Source organism: Pundamilia nyererei, unplaced genomic scaffold, assembly GCF_000239375.1.
Source record: "Pundamilia nyererei isolate P.nyererei 1_Seehausen unplaced genomic scaffold, PunNye1.0 scaffold00043, whole genome shotgun sequence".
In the NCBI taxonomy this organism is placed as follows: domain Eukaryota; kingdom Metazoa; phylum Chordata; class Actinopteri; order Cichliformes; family Cichlidae; genus Pundamilia; species Pundamilia nyererei.
Genome location: NW_005187444.1, coordinates 214,980 through 235,402, shown reverse-complemented (window position 1 = coordinate 235,402; position 20,423 = coordinate 214,980). Strand labels below are relative to the sequence as shown.

Below are 20,423 nucleotides of genomic sequence, written 5' to 3'. Positions count from 1 at the left end.
ATGTTAAGACGATAAACAAGGTGGTTGATCTTGGACTGCCATGGAAATTTTGTTTTATATGTTTTTTTAGACCTAAAATGTAATTGATCAGCCCGGTGAAAAGCGTGTCAGACTTTGCTTCACTCATTTCCTTTTTTTGTTCTTCTTACCCATTTCATGAAAGCATTTAACTTTTACAATTATTACTGTCTTCTTTGAAATGAAACCTTTGTTTTTATCTTGATTTTTTTTTTTACATTTATTAAATATAAAACTACTTGGTGTGGTTTTGTGTAATTTAAAGCTAATTTATTATTCCTGTCACACATGGGCCTTAAGTCATGCTATACTTTCGCACACACAAAGAATATGAGTAACTGTGAGCAGCTGTGAGTAAGTGGCTGGCTAGTTGTTGACAGAATAATTTCAACTTGTTCTCTTGAAGTTTGTTTTAGTTTCAGGAAAAAGTGTCCTACAGTGTATCAAGCAGCTCAAATATCTTGATGAGCTTTGTCCCATGAGCTGTACTTTAGGGACTTTTGCTCATGATCACACAAATCATTAGTCATGCCAGTGTGCAATCAACATTACAGTTAAAGGAAATGACACATCTGATTTAGCATAATACAAACATTACTGCCAGCCGGTCCCACCCGTGACATTGCCTGCAGCTGTGAAAACAAGTGTGAACTTTTCATGACCTTTAAAGTTTTTTTTAAATAGTCTTTGACAATGAATCTTTTTCATGCATTACATTTAAACTCAAGATAAAATTTGACATATATCCCCACCACCATAATATCTAAAATGCAAAGCATTGTACAAGCCCTGTTCTCTGCATGGTTATTGCAGTTGTTCTCCTACTGCTTTTGACAGGGGCACGAAAAAGTGTCATAAACTTCCTGTTTGGGTTGGTTGCTGATCTACTTTATAGATATAGCTGACGTACTGATTTTGGCTGTAGTGAAACTAATTATTTCAATGTCCACTACTACCCCCCCACCCCCACCCCCACCCCCCGCACTTAAAAAAAAGCCGTTATTCCTCTTCCTCTCTTGTAAAGTAATAAATACGATGATAGTATGTCAAGCAGCTGTAAATATTTGACACTGTAATTTCCAATCAGAGGAAGGAAAACTATTGCTACTCATTAATCTATTAATTGGTTAGTACTAAAAGTCCTTTTCACTCTAGAGTTCATGAAGCTTTAAATAAAACATTTTAATTCATTCAAATGGTTTCTGGTTTCTGTCTGCTATGCCAGAAAAGGCAATACTGTCCGTAGTACCCAGTACTGTGTTGTTATTTACTTAAGAAGACACATACACGGCACATTGCCTGTACAACTTGCATCTTTGTCAACAACATGCACTAGGGTGCTTCCAAATATGCTTTGGTGAGTGGAGTTATCACAGTTATTACACAATATGGGTGAATTTCAGATGTGGCCCAGAATTCTCACACCCGCAATTCAATGGGGTTAGCACATGATGAAGTCATTGTCTGGTGTTGTAATGAAGACTATTACATAGTGTGAAAGCACACAGCAACACACCATTACAAGGAAAGCTGTTGTGCTCAAAGATACAGTAATTTCTTTTGAATGAATAAAACAAAATGTTGTGCCAAGAAATATACTTTGATTAGTGTGTAAATAAGCCTTCCAACAAATCCATACATTGTTATAAACTTAAAATGAATCCATTAAAAGTACAAGTGTGATAGATGGAGATCGTTGTTAAACCTGATCGTGTTTTGTGTATGTGGCAAGAGCCCAGCCACTTCCCCAGTAAGGATTACAAGTGAATTTTCATTTACAAATCGCAAAAAGCATTTGAACAGGTGCATTTTTATCATCTCTTTCTCATTATGTCACCACTTTCTCTTCTTCCTCCCTCAAGCTTCATATGCTTCAGTCCGAGTACTACGATGTTAGATCCACTTCAAAGACAGTAACACAGTTTCACTAACAGCAGCAGGAACAGCAGTGGTTACTGACAGAAAAGTTCAGGATATCCTCAGCAGCTCACCTCAGTATCACTGTGATCGGTCAGAAGTGAGCTTCACTGACTCATCCACTCACATCTGAATTTTACAGCCTCCTTGAGAGTAAATAGATGAGGATACATATTGACAGCAGAGGTAAACAGCAACCTGACAGCCTATACTCACTGGAGATGAACGGCACTCAGAGTTGTTTTTCCTGTAACAGAAAAACAAAATATAACAAAAATATATAACAAAACTCAGTCAACTGCAAACTGCAATCTACTGACATTTAGTGGTGAGAGTTCGCACACCGTATCTTTAAAGTTCTTGAGCTTGAGCGTTACCTTTTTTTGCAATTCTTTAGTCTTACCTTTTTTACCTTTTACCATAACTCTTTGTGGAATTTGCATGTTTTTCCTGTGCCTGCGTGAGTTTCCTTCTGTTTCCTTCGACAGGTTAATTGGTGTTAAATGACCTGTAAGTGTTGATGTGAGAGTGCGTACTTGTCTCTCCCTGTGTGCCTGATGAACCAAAGGCCTGTCCAGGGTATAACTCGCTTCTAGCTCCATGTCAGCTGGGATATGTTCCAGAAAGTTGTTTTTTTTTTAATTGAAGGATGGATTCATTAGCGTATTTTTCAACACATTCAAATGTTACAGTCCTAGTGAAGACATGTTTAAAGAAAAAAAGCTAAAAAAAAAAAATTAATAATAATAAAAAAGGTTAATAATGGCATTTATATCTGCGAAATATTCTGATCTCACCTCCTTAAACACCTCAAATCAGAGCCACCTACTGATGAATGGTTCTTCAAAACATGTCATCATACTGTGCTGTGACTTGCTTTGTCTTTTTCTTACACCTTCCCTCAGGCGCCGTATGTGTAGTTGCATATAAAACGCATCAAGCTTCAAAAGCCTCCCACTGACAGCTGCACTGGCTCCAATTTATCTCTTGCTGAGGAAGATGAAGTGTGCTGATAGAGTGAGGCACATACTGATATCAGAGATGGAAAAAAAGACTGACCAGATAAAACCAATGTCGTATGTGTTTTTGTTTATATCCTGAGATGTTAGATACAGTTTCATAGACGGAATGAATGACAGATTAAAGTCCCTATCATAAGCAACTCATTCATCATTCTGCAGCACTAGTGTCTTTCCAATATGAGCCTTCTATTATTATATTGCTTCTTTTATGAGTTGTTTTGCTGATATTTCTTTGAAGAGCAAAAGCTTGTCATGAAAAGATTAATAAAAGTCGAGGCAGTCTGGCAACAGGATCAGATCAGCCGCCACACCCATCAACATATTGATGTCTCAACCCTTTAGTACTCAGTAGGAGTTAATATAGTCATGCTATCAGTACTCTGTAATACAGCTTTATTAGTGCAGCCAATATCTCGCCTGATTTAAGCTATTTTCTGATATATTGTTGGTGTATTGATATAATTATTTGTAACTGTCGATAAATAAAAATGTAAAAAGTAAAGAGGGAGAAACGCCCTTCAGCCAGTGTTAATGTTGCTTTGCTCGTCCTGCAGAGGGCGCTCTGTAGCTTCCCTGTTGGCAACATGTGTGTTCAGAACACCCCAAACACAACCAGCTGATTCAAACAGAGTGATCCTCCACTTGTTGTGACAGTAAAACTAATTTTAAGATTTTTTTTGTTTTAAACTTCATCATCGTATTTATTCTGGTATTTTTATAACACAGAGTTATAACTGAGTACACCTCCATCTCAGGACTTTGGGCTCCATTTTGATCCGCTGTTACAGCAAAATGTGAAAGAACCAGAGTGCGCCATGAGCTCACACTTACAGACTTACAAGGTTAAAACAATACCAGCTACTCTGTCGAGTCTGGCAATGGAAGCACTGGGAAAAATACTGTCAGCAAGTGCAGTCACGTGTAGGCAGACCAGTAGATGAAGAAACTAAACCATGCCTCTCTCTGTCATGTGCAGCCAGGTACCAGTCGGTGCCAGCGCCAGGGATCGGGAGCTGCCCAGCGCCACCTCCTTGCCTGCCAAAGTGAATCTGGGGCTGGTGCTTGGGGAGGCCGCGGAGGGCCATGCCAACCAGGTTGCTAGTACAGCCGCGGCCAGTGAGGGCAACGCCAGCCTGGGAGAGCCTGAGGACGACGGGATTCACTCTCATTATTCTCACTCTCCTGCCTCCAGCCAGTGCAGTGCCACCTACAGCAATCTGGGTAAGAGTGAAATATGAAAGATGGATAGAGAAGGATTTTTGTTTTGTTTTTTTAAACTCATGTTTATATTAGTGCTGGAGAAACCTGAAATTTAAGATGATGCCTTCTGTGGTGCGTAGGCTTAGTCAGGATGATTGAATTGTCTACATAAGTAGGTTTTGACTGTGTGTGACAGATTTTTCTGCCTGATGTCTTAAGACACATCCATCTATTGCATTCTTCAACTGATTTTTATTCTGGATTTGTCACATCACAATGCTCACAAAAACTGAAGATAACGTAATGAGGAAAGCTAATCTGCAAATAAAATATGGATTATACACCAAAATTATTGAATTCAACATTGTTTGCACTAATTAGTATATAAAAAAAATACAAAAACAGGAAAGTATGACATGTCAGTGTATAAGACCCTCCTTTGCTGTCGCTGTAAGCTTGCCAAACCGGTGAACTTGGGTTTTTTGGCAGTTTTGGCAGTTCTTTCACTCCTGAGTGGCTGATTTTACTTTCTTCCTGTATCAGCACACTTTCTCATGTGACGGGGCATAATTTATTCTCTGCAAAAACAGCTGGAGCCCGAAATCTCGACACATCTTTTCACACACAGCCTGCAGCTCGGTGCCTAAAATAACATATTACAAAAAAAATGCTTGTTTTTTTTCGTTGGAGGTGGGAGAATCTTTGCCCTGGGGTTATTGATCCTACTCATGAAGCTGGTTCAGTTCCTGATGGTGATCAAAACTGAGAACCCTGGGGACCTGCATAAATCCCATTTTAATCACAATCCTCCTCTTTGTTTTCTTTTCTCATATCCTGTGTCTCTGTCTTGAAACTATATCATGACTGACTGATAAGATTGTAATAGGGCTACCTGCCTTGCTGCTTTCACACAGTATAAGAGCATAGACTACATGGCTAACCACAGTACTGTTAATAGGATAAATATTGTGGGGAGTTTTTATGTTTTCTTTTTTAAATCACATGTCTTGTAGCCAAGAAACGGCATAAAAATATCTCTGGATATTTTTTTCTCTGAAAATTGTCCCATTTCCTAGAAACAGCAGGACATCGGTAAACAATTGGGAGGCACAAGAACAAATTCTTTGAGGCCTTGATGTTCTTTTCACAGAAAAAAAATTCAGCCAGCACATTGCAGATTTGCTCCCTGATACTTAAAAAAATAAAGTTATTCTGCATGAACAAGACAACATACATTCACTTAGGTACTCCTTTCTAGTACTGTTTTGAACTTTTACCTCCAGAACTGCTTTAATTCTTGGTAGCATAGATTCCATTTTTAAATCCATATTGACTTGAAGCATCACACAGTTGCTGCAGACTGCCTGTGGACGCCACAGTGTAATGAACTCACTGTGATATTCAAGATAGCAGTTTGAGATTTGTGCCGTGGAGCATTATCCTGCTGGAAGAAGCCATCAGAGGATGGGCACACTGTGGGCATAAACCCTTTAATGCCCGAACCATGAAATAAGTGCCAGAAAATGTAAAAAAAAAATTGAAATGTTAAAAGTATAGTATAAGTTTAAATAAAAGTATAAGTTTATCATAAAAGAAAAGAATATTAAATACAATTTTTTTATTTTTTTTTTATTTTGACATATTAGATACTCACACTCTGTGCATCAGAAATGGTCGTTCTTGATCAGCACCAGCAATTCTCAGGTTGGCTGTGTCATTTAAACGATGCTGTTGGTATTAAGGACCCCAGAATCTTCCAAGGAAAAATATCCCCCAGCCTGAGCTATTGTATCAGTGGTTCAGACTGAATCCCTTCTTTCAAGCTGTAATGTTTCAGAATTTTGACCATCTGAATGCTGCAGTAGAAATTCAGACCATGCAACACTTTTCCAAACTTCTGTTGCTCAATTTTGGTGAGCCTGTGTGAATTGTAGCGTCAGTTTGTTGTTCTTGGCAGACAGGAGTGGTACTCGGTGTGGTCTTCTGCTGCTGTAGATTCAGAGATGCTCTTCTGTGTAGCTTGGTTGTAACAAGCAGCTGTTTGAGTTAATTTTGCCTTCCTGTCACCTCGAAGCAGCCTGGCCATTCTTCTGTGACCTCAGAAGGTTCTCTGTGAACCACAGAGATGCTTGTGTGGGAAAATCCCACGACATCAACCATCTTTGAGGTTCTCAGGACTGTTTGCTCCATTCTGTTGCTTAGTTTAAACTTCACCAGGTCATCTTGACCCTGTCTGCATGCCTAAATGTACTGAGTTGCTGCTATGTGATTGGCTGATATCTGTGTTAACAGGAAGTTGAATAGGTTCTTTGTCCATCACATTCCTGTAACTCCATGATAATAAAGTGTCTTGCTGATGGACAGGTTTCATTTCAACTTTGCTAGCTGCTCCGCTTTACAGGTTTTCTCTCACTTTGACAATAAGCACATACAGCCCAGCTTCTATAACAGAGAGGTAGGCACAGCTGTCGAGTACTGTCGGGGCACTTAACACACGAAGCTCTCTGTGTGGGAAACGGATCTCTCCGTGATCAAGTGGCATGTGAGAGAACAAGAAATAGAAACACAAAGCGAAAGGGTTAGAGAGTGTGGGTTTGCAGAGCAGCTGTGCAACTGAGGTGCCTCGCTGCGTCGTCGCACATGTGGACGTGTGATGTTTAAGAGAATTAAACTATACAACTTCCTGTTTAAGGATTCAGCAGTGACAAAATATTTGTGTTGCTCTGGCACTGTTGTACTAATTAGGCCTTTTTTTTCCTCTCTTTTCAGAAGGCATGTGCAAACTGGGAATGCAGCATTTGCACGGGTTTGTTTGTGAAGCTTGAAATGCACACGGGCCCTGTGGATGGGTTGTGTTAAAAGCTCCCTGGATGACGCACGCAGCGAGCTGCCTGCAGCCTAATTTAACTTTGCTGCATACTGCTAATGAGGGGCTAGATAGAAGTTTGTGTATCCGTGTTGTCAAACATCGCACAGAACAGCGTGTCGTTTCTGTTTGGGAGGAGGAGGTGTGTGGCCTTCCACACACTGAGACACACACAAACAAGTGTTGACCTAAGACACACAGCCGCTCAGTGTAACGCCTGCTTTGAGTTTCCTGTTTTTCCTGCTGTTACCGTAGCATCGCTTTGCTTTTCACTACTGTGGGCTACATTTGCTGTTCACACGTTTCTTTTTTTTGTGAGGAATCAGGTTCACTTTTTAAATGAAAGTGTCTCTCTCTTGCGTGCTCTCGCTCTCTCACTCACTCACTGTCATGTAGTATAGTCTCGCTCGGGTTTTAATCAGAGCATCAGGCGGTAGGAGGCAGAGTGCTCGCTGCCTTTAAGTGAGAAATCTCCATTATTGGTGGGAGCGCTGAGCCTGTCTGTTGGCACCGGCGACTCCTCACAGACTCTCAGGGATGGATGCAGAGAACAGCGTTTTATTCTGCCTCCGGGCGCTGCTGCTGCTGTAACTGCACCACGTTTCTCTAAAAACTTTGAGGCGTTAGTGGAATTGAGGTAAGCTTGTTTCGCTCGTTTTCCTCAGTGTTTATCTCTGTCATATATTTATTTTTCTCTGTTCATCAGCCCCCTCGCCTATTTATTTATTTATTTATTTATTTATTTATTTATTATTTTGAAATTCTCCCCCCACCCCAACCACCACTTCTACCACCTCTAACCGCCTACTCCACCGCTCTCACTCCATTCCACCCCCCCGGTCCTCTTTATTCTACTTTATTCTACCCACCTCCTCCATCCATCGCTTGCCTCTTGTTAACGTGTCAGAGTTAGTTCGGAGGCAGCTGAGCAGCAATCGCTCTGCTATGGCAACAAGTTCCCTCAACCAGTCAGAATAAAATGTTGACAAATGCTGTTCCCTGGAAATTTGACTGCATGGCTCTGACATGATATTTTAAGAACAACGGTTGGATCAGTCGCTGCATTTGTGAGTTTTCACATTATATTACAAATATTAACTGTTAGCTTTATTGCTCTAATTTGCGTGTATATATTTATCACTTGTTGAGCTGTTTTCAGACTGATTGTTGACAGTGTGATGTGATGCAGCAGAGACTCTGAACTGACATCTGCTGGTACTCAGATTTGGACTGAGAGCAGTAACAGAGCAGTTGGCTCAGACACATCAGGTTCTTCATGTTGCTGTAAAAGAAGTTTAGTTTAACAGCAGTGGACTTTAAATGATTAAAAATCAACTTTGTAGTCATGTTTGTGCACAGCTTTTTTCTGTTCCCCCTTTTTTTCAAATTGTGGTTTTGCTTCAAGCATGCTGTTGAGCACCGTCACAGGCCTTGGTTTAATTGAATTGCAATGCACAAATAACTATTTACCCTGTTCCTTTACAGTAGGTGTACGACATTCTGGGATTTAGAGTTGCTACTTTGCTAATAGCTGCAAACATTAACTGTGTCATAAATAACAGTGTGTTCTTTATTGTTTTTATGTAGTTTTAAAGATTTATTTGCTTAATCATACACATGCAAAAAAAAAAAAAAATCCCAGTCTTATGTAATTGAGTTAAGTCACAGCCACACTGCAATAAAAGATCCCTACGACTGGAAGTGGGAGACGGCTGCTTTCTTGGATGGATTACTGCAGATTGGTGGAGGAACACATTTAATATATTCGTTCCACGGAGGATTACCAAGACTCATTTACTTCATCCTGACTGCTCTATCTTAAGGCTTTTCCTGCATTCTTAGGATGATGTCAGCATGACTTGCACATGAGGTGTCGCCCATACTTTTTAACGATGTATAATCAGTAGTATTTGTGCTGCACAAAGAGGAATGATTTGTTCACGAACATGCATTTGCCTCAGGGACGGTCAAAGTAATTTGGTAGAAGGAGGTGACTTTGAAAGACATGAACTCAGATCTCCCTGGTGAGTTAAAGCCGCGACGTTGAGTTATCTGTAACCCTACGTGCACACTTTGTTAGAAAAACCAGGGAGCTTTGTTCCCATCATGCAAACAGCACGACCCCTGCCGCCTTTTCCTTTTATCACACTTGCCTCTGACCCGTGTGCCTCGGTGGTCATTAACCCCACAGAACGTTGAGGGAATCCAATCAGTCTCCCAACCTTCTGGATTCTTCCTTCCACCATCCAAGCAAAAAAATAAGGTCACATCAAGCCACTTCTAAATTTGCTCTCCATGCTGCGTCTTTAAGCCTCACTACAGAACAGGACTGCAGATTGAGTCAGGCAGCTGGATGGTTGGAGAAACAGCTTGTGGCCTCAGGGCCACCAGCTCTTCCACACACTGAGACACTGTCGCACACATCATCATGTCATCCTTTTGTCCTCAAGAGACGCAACAAGCTAGTGGTTCTCTGGAAACGCCAGAGAGCAAAGGGCAAGCCCTAGCTGTAAGGGTGTGTCGTTGTTTTTGTGGCGAGGGATTTTTCGTTAGTTTTATCGAATTGCAGCTTTTGTGTCGTTTTATTTTTTTCATGTATCCTTTACTGATATCTGGGTCTTTAAGTTGTTTTTTTCCCATGGCAAAGATTCCCCACCTCCCTTCCAAACCAAAACAACTTGAGAGCGATGTTTCTGTTGGTGTCTTAACTGATCAGAGTGTGGAGTTAAAAAAACAACAACACAGAAATGGTGTTGACAAACTATCGAATGTATTTGGATGAGTATTTAAAGGTATACATATACGTGAAATATTGAATCTGTGCAAATGCTTTCATTGACTGATTAGATTTTGGTTATAAAATTTCTGTCTGCAGGTTATTTAAGGTAATAACTGTGCTGTCAAATCATTGTTGTGGAGTTAACGGGCTAATTTTTTCATATAAAGTCTGTTGTATACTAACATTAGATTATTGTGTGAATTTAATTCAAGGAAATTGAAGGAGCTGTTCTTCCTGCTTATTGAACTGGATATCATTACGTCCTCCGTTCAATTTGAAGGGTCCCAACAGTCTTTTAGTTTCACTGGATCTTTTTTATGCAGTATGAATGTTTTCTGTTTTCTTTCCTTCAGGTAAATCTCGAGCCAGCATGATTCCACTTAAACAGCCAAGAAACATGAAAGCATCCAATGACACACTGGCCTCCATCGAAATCGAAGGCCTCGCTGAGCAGCTAGCCCCTAAAGCTACACCACCGCCATTACCCAAAAAAGCAGTTCCTCGTTCCAGTACTGAACCCATCCTGGGAGGCAAAGAGCCAGTGGGAGGCCTCAGGCCTCGAGCTGAAGCTAAACCGGGGGGCACCAACCTTAGTGTAGCCAACCCTCTTTATGACTTGGACTCCACCTGGGAAACAGCTAGTCAGAGCTCCTCTCTGAGCTCCGAACCACATCGAGGCCACGACCATGAGAGCGGTGACTCCTTAGAGAGGTCATCAGCTGCCACAGCTACCAACAAGGCCCGCATGACCAATAGCGTGTCCTCTCTGGTCCCTCAGCCTTCACCTGCTGCATCCAGCGCAACCCCCGGCAAAGAGAAGAGAGTCTACCCAAGTTCAGAATCCCTGGCTGGAAGGGGTCGGACAGCGGGTCGCGGAGCTGCCGGAGGCGGTGCAGCCTCCAAACCCCAGAGACCTGCTCTTTACAGGGGGTTGGACAGCTGGGATGAGGTGGTGGGGAGGATCCGCGGGCTCCACACAGACACTCTACGGAAACTGGCAGCAAAATGCGAGGACCGTTTCATGGCTGGCCAGAAAGATCATTTGAGGTTTGGCACTGAAAGCTGGTCCCACTTCAGGCTGACCACTGGGAAACCCTGCTGTGAGGCGGGGGACGCCGTTTACTACACTGCATCTTATGCCAAGGACCCACTGGTCAATTATGCCATCAAGGTGAGATTCTTTCTTTTAGTTTGGTGTTAAATGAATACAGCTTCTTTTGTGTTACATATTCTGTTGAATATTTAAACCCTAAAACCTCGAAAGAACCTTAAACACTGACTTGTAGGAAAGAAGAGAAAAACAAGGTTTGTCCTATTTTACAGTCAAAGCTGTTTCCCCCCCCAAAAGAAGTGATGTTTTCTGATCTCAGTAAAATATTTCAGCATCTCTTTGTTCAGCTTGTTCTTAGTTTTCTCTTAATTAGTGTGTTTATTTGTTGTGGGGGATTGGTTTGAATTCTTGCTACATCAAAAGTATTGTAGATATTTTTCTCTGGTAGCTGCTGTCTTTGCAGTAGATTCATAAAATCCTTGTGCTTATGCCGACGAATCTCCTCCCCTCTTTTCCTGAAGTGCTGTGAAATATTGGCACTTAAACTTTGATCCCTTAGGGCATGACCTTGTGCAATAAAAACGAGCGTTGTTGTGTTTGTTTGTTTTCTTCGCCTCTGTGCGATTGTGCGAGAGGAGCAGCTTTGTCTTCAGTGTGTATGGAGATGCATGTGGTGGTTTGAGGGCACAGCTTGCCGAAAGAGTTCTGACGCTAAACACAAAGCAGATATGGATGAAGGTTAAATTATTCACAGGATATGAAACACTGTGCGCCACACCACTTCAAAGCCTTGCCTTCGTATTAGCAGCAGGCTTAAGAGCAACTCTTGTTTTTTTTAAAGACGCTCATCTATAAATAAGGCAACCAGAAGCAGTAGAAACAAGCCCCAACTTCCCAATTAAACCTTCCCCAACTCTGTCTGAATGCAGCCCAGCTATGCCCCTGCCTTCCTTTAACCCTTTATGTGCAGATGACGCATCTGAACTTTCATATTTTACTTCTGTGCTAATTACTCACTTTAGCTCTCCAAAGAATTCAGTGAGCACCTCACTGTGCTTTAAAGCTCTACCGTATCACTGAAGAGTCGACATTAAGGAGACAAGAGGTGGTAATAAAAGCAGTGAGTTTCTGCTAATTTGCAGGATTGTGTTACAACCAGAAACACGAGTACGGTGTCAGAGTTTTGAAAATCTGCAGATGTCTTCAAAGAAAGTGAAGTAGGCAGGTCTAGTCATCGTGAGCCATCATGCTCAAACAAACATCAAGTGAAGCTGCACATTCCTGAACAATTACAGGGTGCGTCTGAAAGGAGTGCACTGATGCGGTTATTCATGCTGTATGAGAGTTTAATCAAATCTACATAAATCACAACAAACACTTTAAACTTTTAATAGAAGTAATAAAGTGAAATGACTGAGGTTGTCGTTGTGTTATAAAAACATGTTCAGGTTTTAATTCATAATCCATGTCTTGATTTATATCAAGGGTGACTCAGTTGCTAAGTACTATAATTATTAGCTACTTTGCAGCTATATACAGTTAATAAAAGGCTGCAATATTTTTACATATTCTTTATCAAGATGGAAAACTTTTCAAGTTCTATCTTACAGCAACGTTAGAGTGTTACTATTTGGCCACTTTGAAAAATCAGCATCTCGTCTTTACATGTAGATTTTTATTGTTTTTACTGTTTAAAACATACATTGAAAGTGCCACAGGAAACACAAACAAAGAACTTATGTCACAATCACAGGGGGATGATGAAATTTGCATAATATATAGGAGGAAAATGAAAACAATTGGGATTTATAGTATATATTTTTAAAGATATTAATATATGTTAATCACTGTATGTCTGACGGTGTTCATACAAAGTCTCATCCAGGTTTGCCCTCCCGTATATACATATATATCCATACATACACTTACAATCAGATTCTACAATAGTAAACAACAAATGTTAGACACCTGCCAGAGGTTTCTCATTACAGCATCTTTACAGCTCACTGTTTAGTCTTATGCATTACAGCAAACTCACTTTGTGATTTTTGTCCTCACAACATCTTTGAGTCATTTTGTATTTTGGGGACATTTATTAAATTTCTGAGAGCAATTTCTGCAAACGTTGCACATCAGTGAAGACAAACAGGTTAAATTTGATCATTATTAATGAAACCACACTATTCATTTTCAAGGGGACAGAATGTTGTTCAACCCCAGACATCTAATACATCATGCTTTCTGCACAGACTGATTCTGTCTCTGACTCGGCTTCACCTCTCACTGTGCTGTGATCAAAGATTAAGAATGAGAGCTATGGAGGCTGTAACTGCTTTAGGAGACAGAGACACACTCTCAGTGCTGTCTGTAACAGCCTCAGCTCGGCTTTCTGCCCTTTCAGCTGTGTATCATTAGCTGCATTGTTTGAGAGAAACCGAGCAGGACAGAGAGTTTCGAAAGAAACAGAAAATGTTTTTGAGTTCTCCACTGAAATGTTCTGTGTTTTCTCCTGGTGTTGCAGAAGGTCGCTGTTTGTTTGGAGGTCGCCCACAGCAGCCAAAAGGCCAATTCTGCTGCCAGTAGACCCCGTTTTATTTCATTGAGATGAATCTAATTTAGTTACCAGCGACCATATGAAAACACAGTATATAGGAATTACAGGAAGATGGGTAAAAGGTCAGGTATTGACGGATTTACTTTAAAAATAAATCCCAGTAAAACCATTGTTTATGATCATATTGTGAACAGATCTCATGAAAAGACTGAAACCAACCAAGTGTTTGTTCTTAAAATATACAACCCTGTCCCCGCCTGTGACAGGTTTCATGTTTAAAACCTCGAAGTTATTTCCTAAAGCAGCTAAAGCATCTTGTTTTTTTTAACTAAACTGTGCACTGACAGGGGTAAGGGGTGCATTTCGAGGTGTATTTTTAGCCATGGATCGATACACATCCAATGCTTCTGTAAGCGTTTCTGACAGCAGGACAGTGTATGTGACAGAGACTCAAAATAAAGGAACGATGCCGACGTTTTTGCCGACACTAAGGGTAACAGTGTGGCTCATTTGTGTCGTTTCTGCTGTGTGTCACAGAATCGTCGGGTTATTTCGTGACAGTAAGAAAACCATTGAAGTTTCCCCTATGTTTCATTGCTGATATATGGACAAATAAGATCTGAAAATGACTTTAGGGTGATTGAATTCTCATCTTCAACTCAAGACATTGGACTGACAGTTATTTTTCTCTGACATTTATTTGTACTTCTTCAGATCTGTCGGAGCCAGGTGAAGGAGACCCAGCAGCAGTTTTTCCACAGCCTCGCAGTGAGGCAGAGCCTGCCAGTGCACTTCAACATCCAGCAGGACTGTGGCCACTTCCTGGCTGATGTTCCTGCCCGCCTGCTGCCCTGGGAAGAGGAAGAAGAGGAGGAAGAAGCAGATAAGGAGGAAGGGGGGCCGACAGTAAAGGACAAAGAGGCTAAGATGGCAGATTCAAAATCGCCTTCTCCAAATGGGAAGCTAGATGAAGTCCCGGCTGCGGGTCACATGAACACAGCTGGCCGCTTGAGGAGCCGAGTGGTGGTGATCACACGTGAGGTGCCCTTCCAGACAGTGGCTGACTTTGTCAGAGAAGGCATGAGCCGGCACACTCAAAACCCGGAGCTGTATGAGCGTCAGGTCTGTCTGCTGCTGCTGCAGCTTTGCTCCGGGCTAGAGCACATGAAACCTTTCCACGTGACCCACTGTGACCTGCGACTCGAAAACCTGCTGCTGGTCCAATGCCAGCCTGGCAACCCCTGGAATCTGGACTTACTGGAGCCCAACAATAACAGCAACGGCAGCAGCTCGGGGGCAAGCGCTGCAGCCACCGCTGCCGCCAACTCCACCTGCCCCGCACGCCTCATCATCAGCAACTTCTCCCAAGCGAAACAAAAGACCACTCTCATGGCCACTGACCCCGGCACGCTGCGCGACCAGTCGAGGCTGGCACCCGAAATCATCACAGCCACCCAGTACCGCAAGTGTGATGAGTTCCAGACTGGGATTCTGATCTATGAGATGCTGCACAGACCCAACCCCTTTGAGGAGACGCCGGAGTTGAAGGAGCGGGAGTACACCTGGGCCGACCTTCCACCGCTGCCCGTGAGATCGCTTTACTCACAGGGGCTGCAGCAGCTGGCGCGCTTGCTGCTCACCGTTAACCCCTCCGAAAGAATCCGGATGGCCGAGGCGCGGGCCTGCCTCCAGTGCCTCCTCTGGGGACCTCGGGAGGACTTGTTTCAGGCGCTGGGCTGCAGCAGCACCGGGCCTATGTCCGGGGCCACTTCGGGCCAACGCGAGGCCACCCTGCAGAACTGGCTGGACCTCAAGCGGACACTGATGATGATCAAGTTCGCAGAGCGCTCGCTGGACAACGCCTGTGGCGTGAGCCTGGAGGACTGGCTGTGCTGCCAGTACCTGGCGTTCGCCACCACAGAGACCCTCGGCCGGGTGGTGCACATCCTGCAACAGCCCCAACAGCATCCCCCATCTCCGAATGAGAACCAGCCAGTGCACCCAGCACAGAACCAAACTCAAATACATCCAGCACACACCTTTCACTTGACTCCTTCGCAGCCACTCTGAGTTTCTCTGCCCAACTGTTACTATGGCAACAGAGCCAACATATCCCCCCTGTGTGGTCCCTCTGCTGATGTTAAAAGTGTGATGTAAGCTAATAGTCAGCTCCACAGTGCTCACCTAAAACAAAACAGCTGCTTGTGCTGTGTCTGTGTTTTCTTCTTGGACTGAATCGGCCGTGCTAATTGAAATCATTTTGGCTCTCGTCATCAATGCCCCGCGTCTTCACATATCATGAGTTTATCACTCCACCAGTACTAAACTGAGGATTTTACCAAACGTGTGAGGAATTATTTTAAGATTTTGTGTTTCTGAGACAAGTCTCCAGACTTGGAGAGTTGTGAGTACTCAGTGTTAAATATCATTTTCACGCCATCTGTCTACAGGGTTTGAGGGAGTGTGAAATGAAATAACTAAGCTTCTACGGTGATGCATATTGATATTCTGCAAGTTTTGTCTGACATCTAAAGGGACACCACGGTCAGAATTTAGAAAGGAAACTGAGAATTTGGAGTTTCATCCCAATAATTTGACTCTTTTTTTTTTTACGCAGTGTTGTATTATAAGCAAGTTTTATTTGAATCAGAAAAAAGGGGAGTGTAGGGAGGATTTGAAATGAAGGGAGTGGAGGAAAAACAAGCTTTTGCCAGACATGAGGACATGGCTGAACATTGAATTTAATATATTTTAGTCTTGACATTTGCACAGCTGAGACTTCTTCATTTACTCATTGTGCTTTTAGAAATTCAAAAGCCAGTATGAAGTTGAAATTAACAAAAAAAATTAAAACATAAATAATTATCAAAACACATTTCTGCACAGAGCTTTGTAGAGGTGGGTGACGAACACTGAGCTAAACTTGGCTTTTCATTTGATGTTTTTACGCTTTGAAGTTGGAAAAGGCTCGACCGCCCTGGCTGCTGGTTTGGGTTCTTGTTGGCGTATGTGCAATTAATACCTGTCTTTTATTTCTTTTTGAGGTAACAGCATTATGCAGTCTTTTACTAATACTCTCTTCCTTTGTTTTTGTTTTGTGGCACATAAACTGATCAGTTTCATTTCAATCCTGCAACTTAAGAAGCAAGGTAAAGTTCAGTGGAAAGTACTTCTTATAGTAGATGGGATATTTCAGGGACTGCAAAAAAGTTATTCTTTGTCGATCGTTTTATCTTTTTGTCGAGTTGTTTTTGAACGGTTCTGCGTTACGGATGACATTTGCACATTTACATTTGGAACGCTGGTGCCCCTCGGTGGAGCCCGGAGCACACGGTGAGACTGAATAAAGTTCCTGTGAATCTGAGGAGCTGGATCTGATGTGTTTTGCAGCGTGTGGAATGTAAACGTTTGCGTGGACTGAAACGGACATTTGTTCTCATCTGCTCTACAAATGTGCTTTTTTTAGTTCAACCACTTAGTTTCATGTATAAATTCTATCTTGGAGAGAAACTAATTACACAGCCACTGACACTTGCTTCCATTCCTCCTATATTGTTTGTTTCCCCTCTTCTCTTTTCCCCCTTTGCTCTACCAGTAGGAGAGTAAATCCTGTATTGATGCTTCCTGCTTGTCACTCTGAATTAAACGAGCTCTGTGTTATTGACTTTCCAGTCTGGAGTCAGTAAAACCAAGACATGTACAGAAGCCTCAACCAGTAACACTTTATAACACAGTCCATAACTAAGAGTGTAATTCTCCTGTAATTTAGTGGAATTTTAACATATTTTATTTGAAACTGCAATGTAATTATATCCACATACAAATATTTAAAAGGTCGTATAATGGAATAACGGGGTAAAAAGTTAGATTTTTACTGGAAACAAAGACGTATTCATACTGTAAGTAATTGTAAAAACAAACAATATTTCTCTATCTTACACCGTAGGTGCTCTGTACTTTTCAGGGCATGGCCCAGTTATGGAGTGCCCTGACCTTGCTTAATTTCCAGATATTTTTACAGGACAGGAGAAACAATTTTAGGCAATATGTAATTAACTGTGAATTTTGCAGACAAACAGTATTTTCCTTTTCTACATCATAAGTATGCTCTACTTCTCGGAGTGTATCTGTATTATGGAGTGACTGAACCTCGCCTTTTCCACCCTTATTTAATGTTCATTATGTCTCCTTCGCTGTAAAATACTTAGAAGTTGGGCGTGGTTAAGCCACTCCCATGACCCAGAAAATGCAGTGTACTTACAATGTAAGATAATGTTTTTCTATTAAAGTACCAAGAAATTATGCAGTACTTACAGTGTAATTATTTCTGTTTCCTATAAAAACCTAACGTGTTACACCATTATTCCAGTGCACCTATCTTGAAGTATTTGTATCTAAATATAATTACATTGTCATTTCAAATAAATACATTACAATTCCATTCAATTACAAGGGAAGTATGCCCTCAGTCAGCGGCTGTATTATAAAGTGTTACCATTGAATTTAATGTGTCGAACAAAACACCCCGAATAATATCTTTATCCCAGAATTTAATACTTGGAGGACTGGTGCTGCAAATTTACTTTATTTCAGATGTGCAAAAACTTTGTGGTCCTTGGAGCAAAAAACGAGACAAAGCAGGTTTAAAGTTTGTTACTGTGTTCAAGGGTTTGTGTACTGAGGAATGTGTGTGGGACAGCACTGGTGGCTGTCCTTGTATTCAGAGTTAAGCCTTTATATATTAAATATAGTATAAATATATATATATAACCTTTATCTATTTTAATCCACACTATTTTGTGGCGTACGGAGCACTTCTATTTCTGTCACGAGAGTCTAATAATCATTTTATCTTTTAAAAGCTTTACTTGATTTTCTTCCACCTTGCATGTTTTGGAGGAAGAACAAGGTGAGTAGTTATCACTGTCCTACACAAAGAATCAATTGTAAAAGATCCCAATCATTCAGTTGCATCCACGCAAAGAACAATGTACAGTATTTTTACCCCTCTTGTAAAGTTACCTGCGTAGGAGAAAAACCACTTTGGCTGAAGGATGACTTTTGAACGCACCACTGAACCATAATATTCATCCGCCGTTTGGAATACGGCGGACGTTGTTTTCTGTTCCTCTTTCTGCTCTGGTTTTCTCTTTTGCATTGTTAACTGCCACTGAATCTAAAAACGGAAGCTCTCCAGGGCTTTCTAAGTATGTGTACAGTATGTCTCCTGGCCTGCAGCCATTTATTGTTGTTCAATTTAACCAACAGTAACAGAACAATAAATATATGTTTTTTATATATACTCTTTGTGCTCTGTGTCATTTTTGCTTGATTTAACTGTTTAGAAAAGGAAGGATTTCAGTCTTTCTGCCAAAGTTTTTATTACTTTTTTTTTCTTGGAAATCAGGATAGTTATTTCAGGTCATTCCATCCATTCGCTACCGCTTATCCTTTTCAGGGGGGCGCTGGAGCCTATCCCAGCTGTCATAGGGCGAGAGGCGGGGTACATCCTGGACAGGTCACCAGTCTGTCGCAGGGCCAACACACAAGGACAGACAACCATTCATACTCACATTCACACCTAGTGACAATTTGGATTATCCAATTAACCTATCCCCACAAGCTGCATGTCTTCGGACGGTGGGAGGAAGCTGGAGTACCCGGAGGGAACCCACGGGGAGAACATGCAAACTCCACACAGAAAGACCCCGGCCTGATGGTGGAATTGAACTCAGGACCTTCTTGCTGTGCGGCAACAGTGCTAACCACCGTGCTACACTGCTGCTATTTCAGGTCATTCTTGACCTGAATTGATACAGCCACATCAGCAAAATAAGAATTGTCCTCAAGCTCAATGCTGATAAGGAGCCTTTAAATTATTTACAGTGGGCATTATAAAACTGGAAACATGGGTTGTTTTTTTTACTCTATAAAGTACTCAGCAGTTTGTGTTTAAATGAGGTTTTTGTTACTTAAAAACCACATTGAAAGTGGTTTTAAGGAATAAACACATTTCTTTTTAAACAAGTTTCTGTTTATCCCAAATGCCTGTATTGGTACTGTCTGCTTGCCTCCGTGATAGCTTTCAGAATTAATTAAAGCAAAATCCCCTCCAATTTTTGCTTTTATTGTAATATTATATAACAAGAGTGAATGGGAAGGTGTGTAACATGGCAGTGAGACCTGCTATGATGTATAGTGTAAAGAATGTGAAACCGACAAACACAGACAGAAGAGCGAGCTCGAAATTTCAGAGTTAAAGATGCTAAGTTTTTCCAATGGACATCCGAGGGACAACTGAGGTCGAGCAGCTTGGAGACAAAGTTAATGAGTAAAGTCTGAGATGGTTGGACACGTGCAGAGCAGGGATGGTGGATGTTTGGAAGGATGCAGGAGATTGAGCTACCAGGCAGGAGGTAAGGTGGAAGACCTCAGAGTAGATTGACGGATGGAGTGAAGATTGTATTGACATGCAGAGGGTTGGTGTGACGGAGCAAGATGATCTGCTATGGCGACCCCTGAAGGAACTAGCTGATAAGAAGATGTAGTTCTCTGCCAATGTTTACCACCAGATGGCGGCATGCTAAAGAACAACAACATGCACCGCTCTCCAGTGTTCAAAATCTCTTTACTGGCTGACTCTGTTTAGTAGTGTGTACCACATTCACGCATCTGTGAAGCTGTGAAAAGGAGTAAATACCTGCAAGTACATGTATTTACATTACATAAACAAATTAAATCACCTCTTTGGGCCAAAATAACAACTTTGCAGTTCTTCATCAACACACTGCTGAGTGTCTGTGATGGCATCAGCCACACAGGGGTAAATCAGTCCATTTGTTCACTTTATGAGTTTGGTTTGCAGTTTTCTTCATTAATATAATTCATTAATCATTTGGTTAAACCCCCTGATAATATGAGGCATGCACATAATATTGTGTGATTTTTCTAAAAATGTTTTGTTATATTAATTATGTTTCTTTTTCTTTGAGTTACCTGGTTTTGGGCGGTGGCTG

General features: G+C 41.5%; 1 protein-coding gene across 5 annotated transcripts in view; it reads left to right on the top strand.

Moving 5' to 3' along the window:
* The window catches only part of peak1 (pseudopodium-enriched atypical kinase 1), a 102,034-nt gene extending 83,382 nt beyond the window's left edge, over positions 1-18,652 (top strand). For all 5 annotated transcript variants that reach the window (XM_005731408.2, XM_005731407.2, XM_013910419.1 and 2 more), the window contains 3 exons: positions 3,934-4,178; positions 10,156-10,973; positions 14,122-18,652. In XM_005731408.2, coding sequence (XP_005731465.1) covers positions 3,934-4,178; positions 10,156-10,973; positions 14,122-15,477 — 2,419 coding nt within the window. In that variant the 3' untranslated portion in view covers positions 15,478-18,652. The remainder of the gene's footprint in view (positions 1-3,933; positions 4,179-10,155; positions 10,974-14,121) is intronic.
* The last annotated feature ends 1,771 nt before the right edge of the window (positions 18,653-20,423 follow it).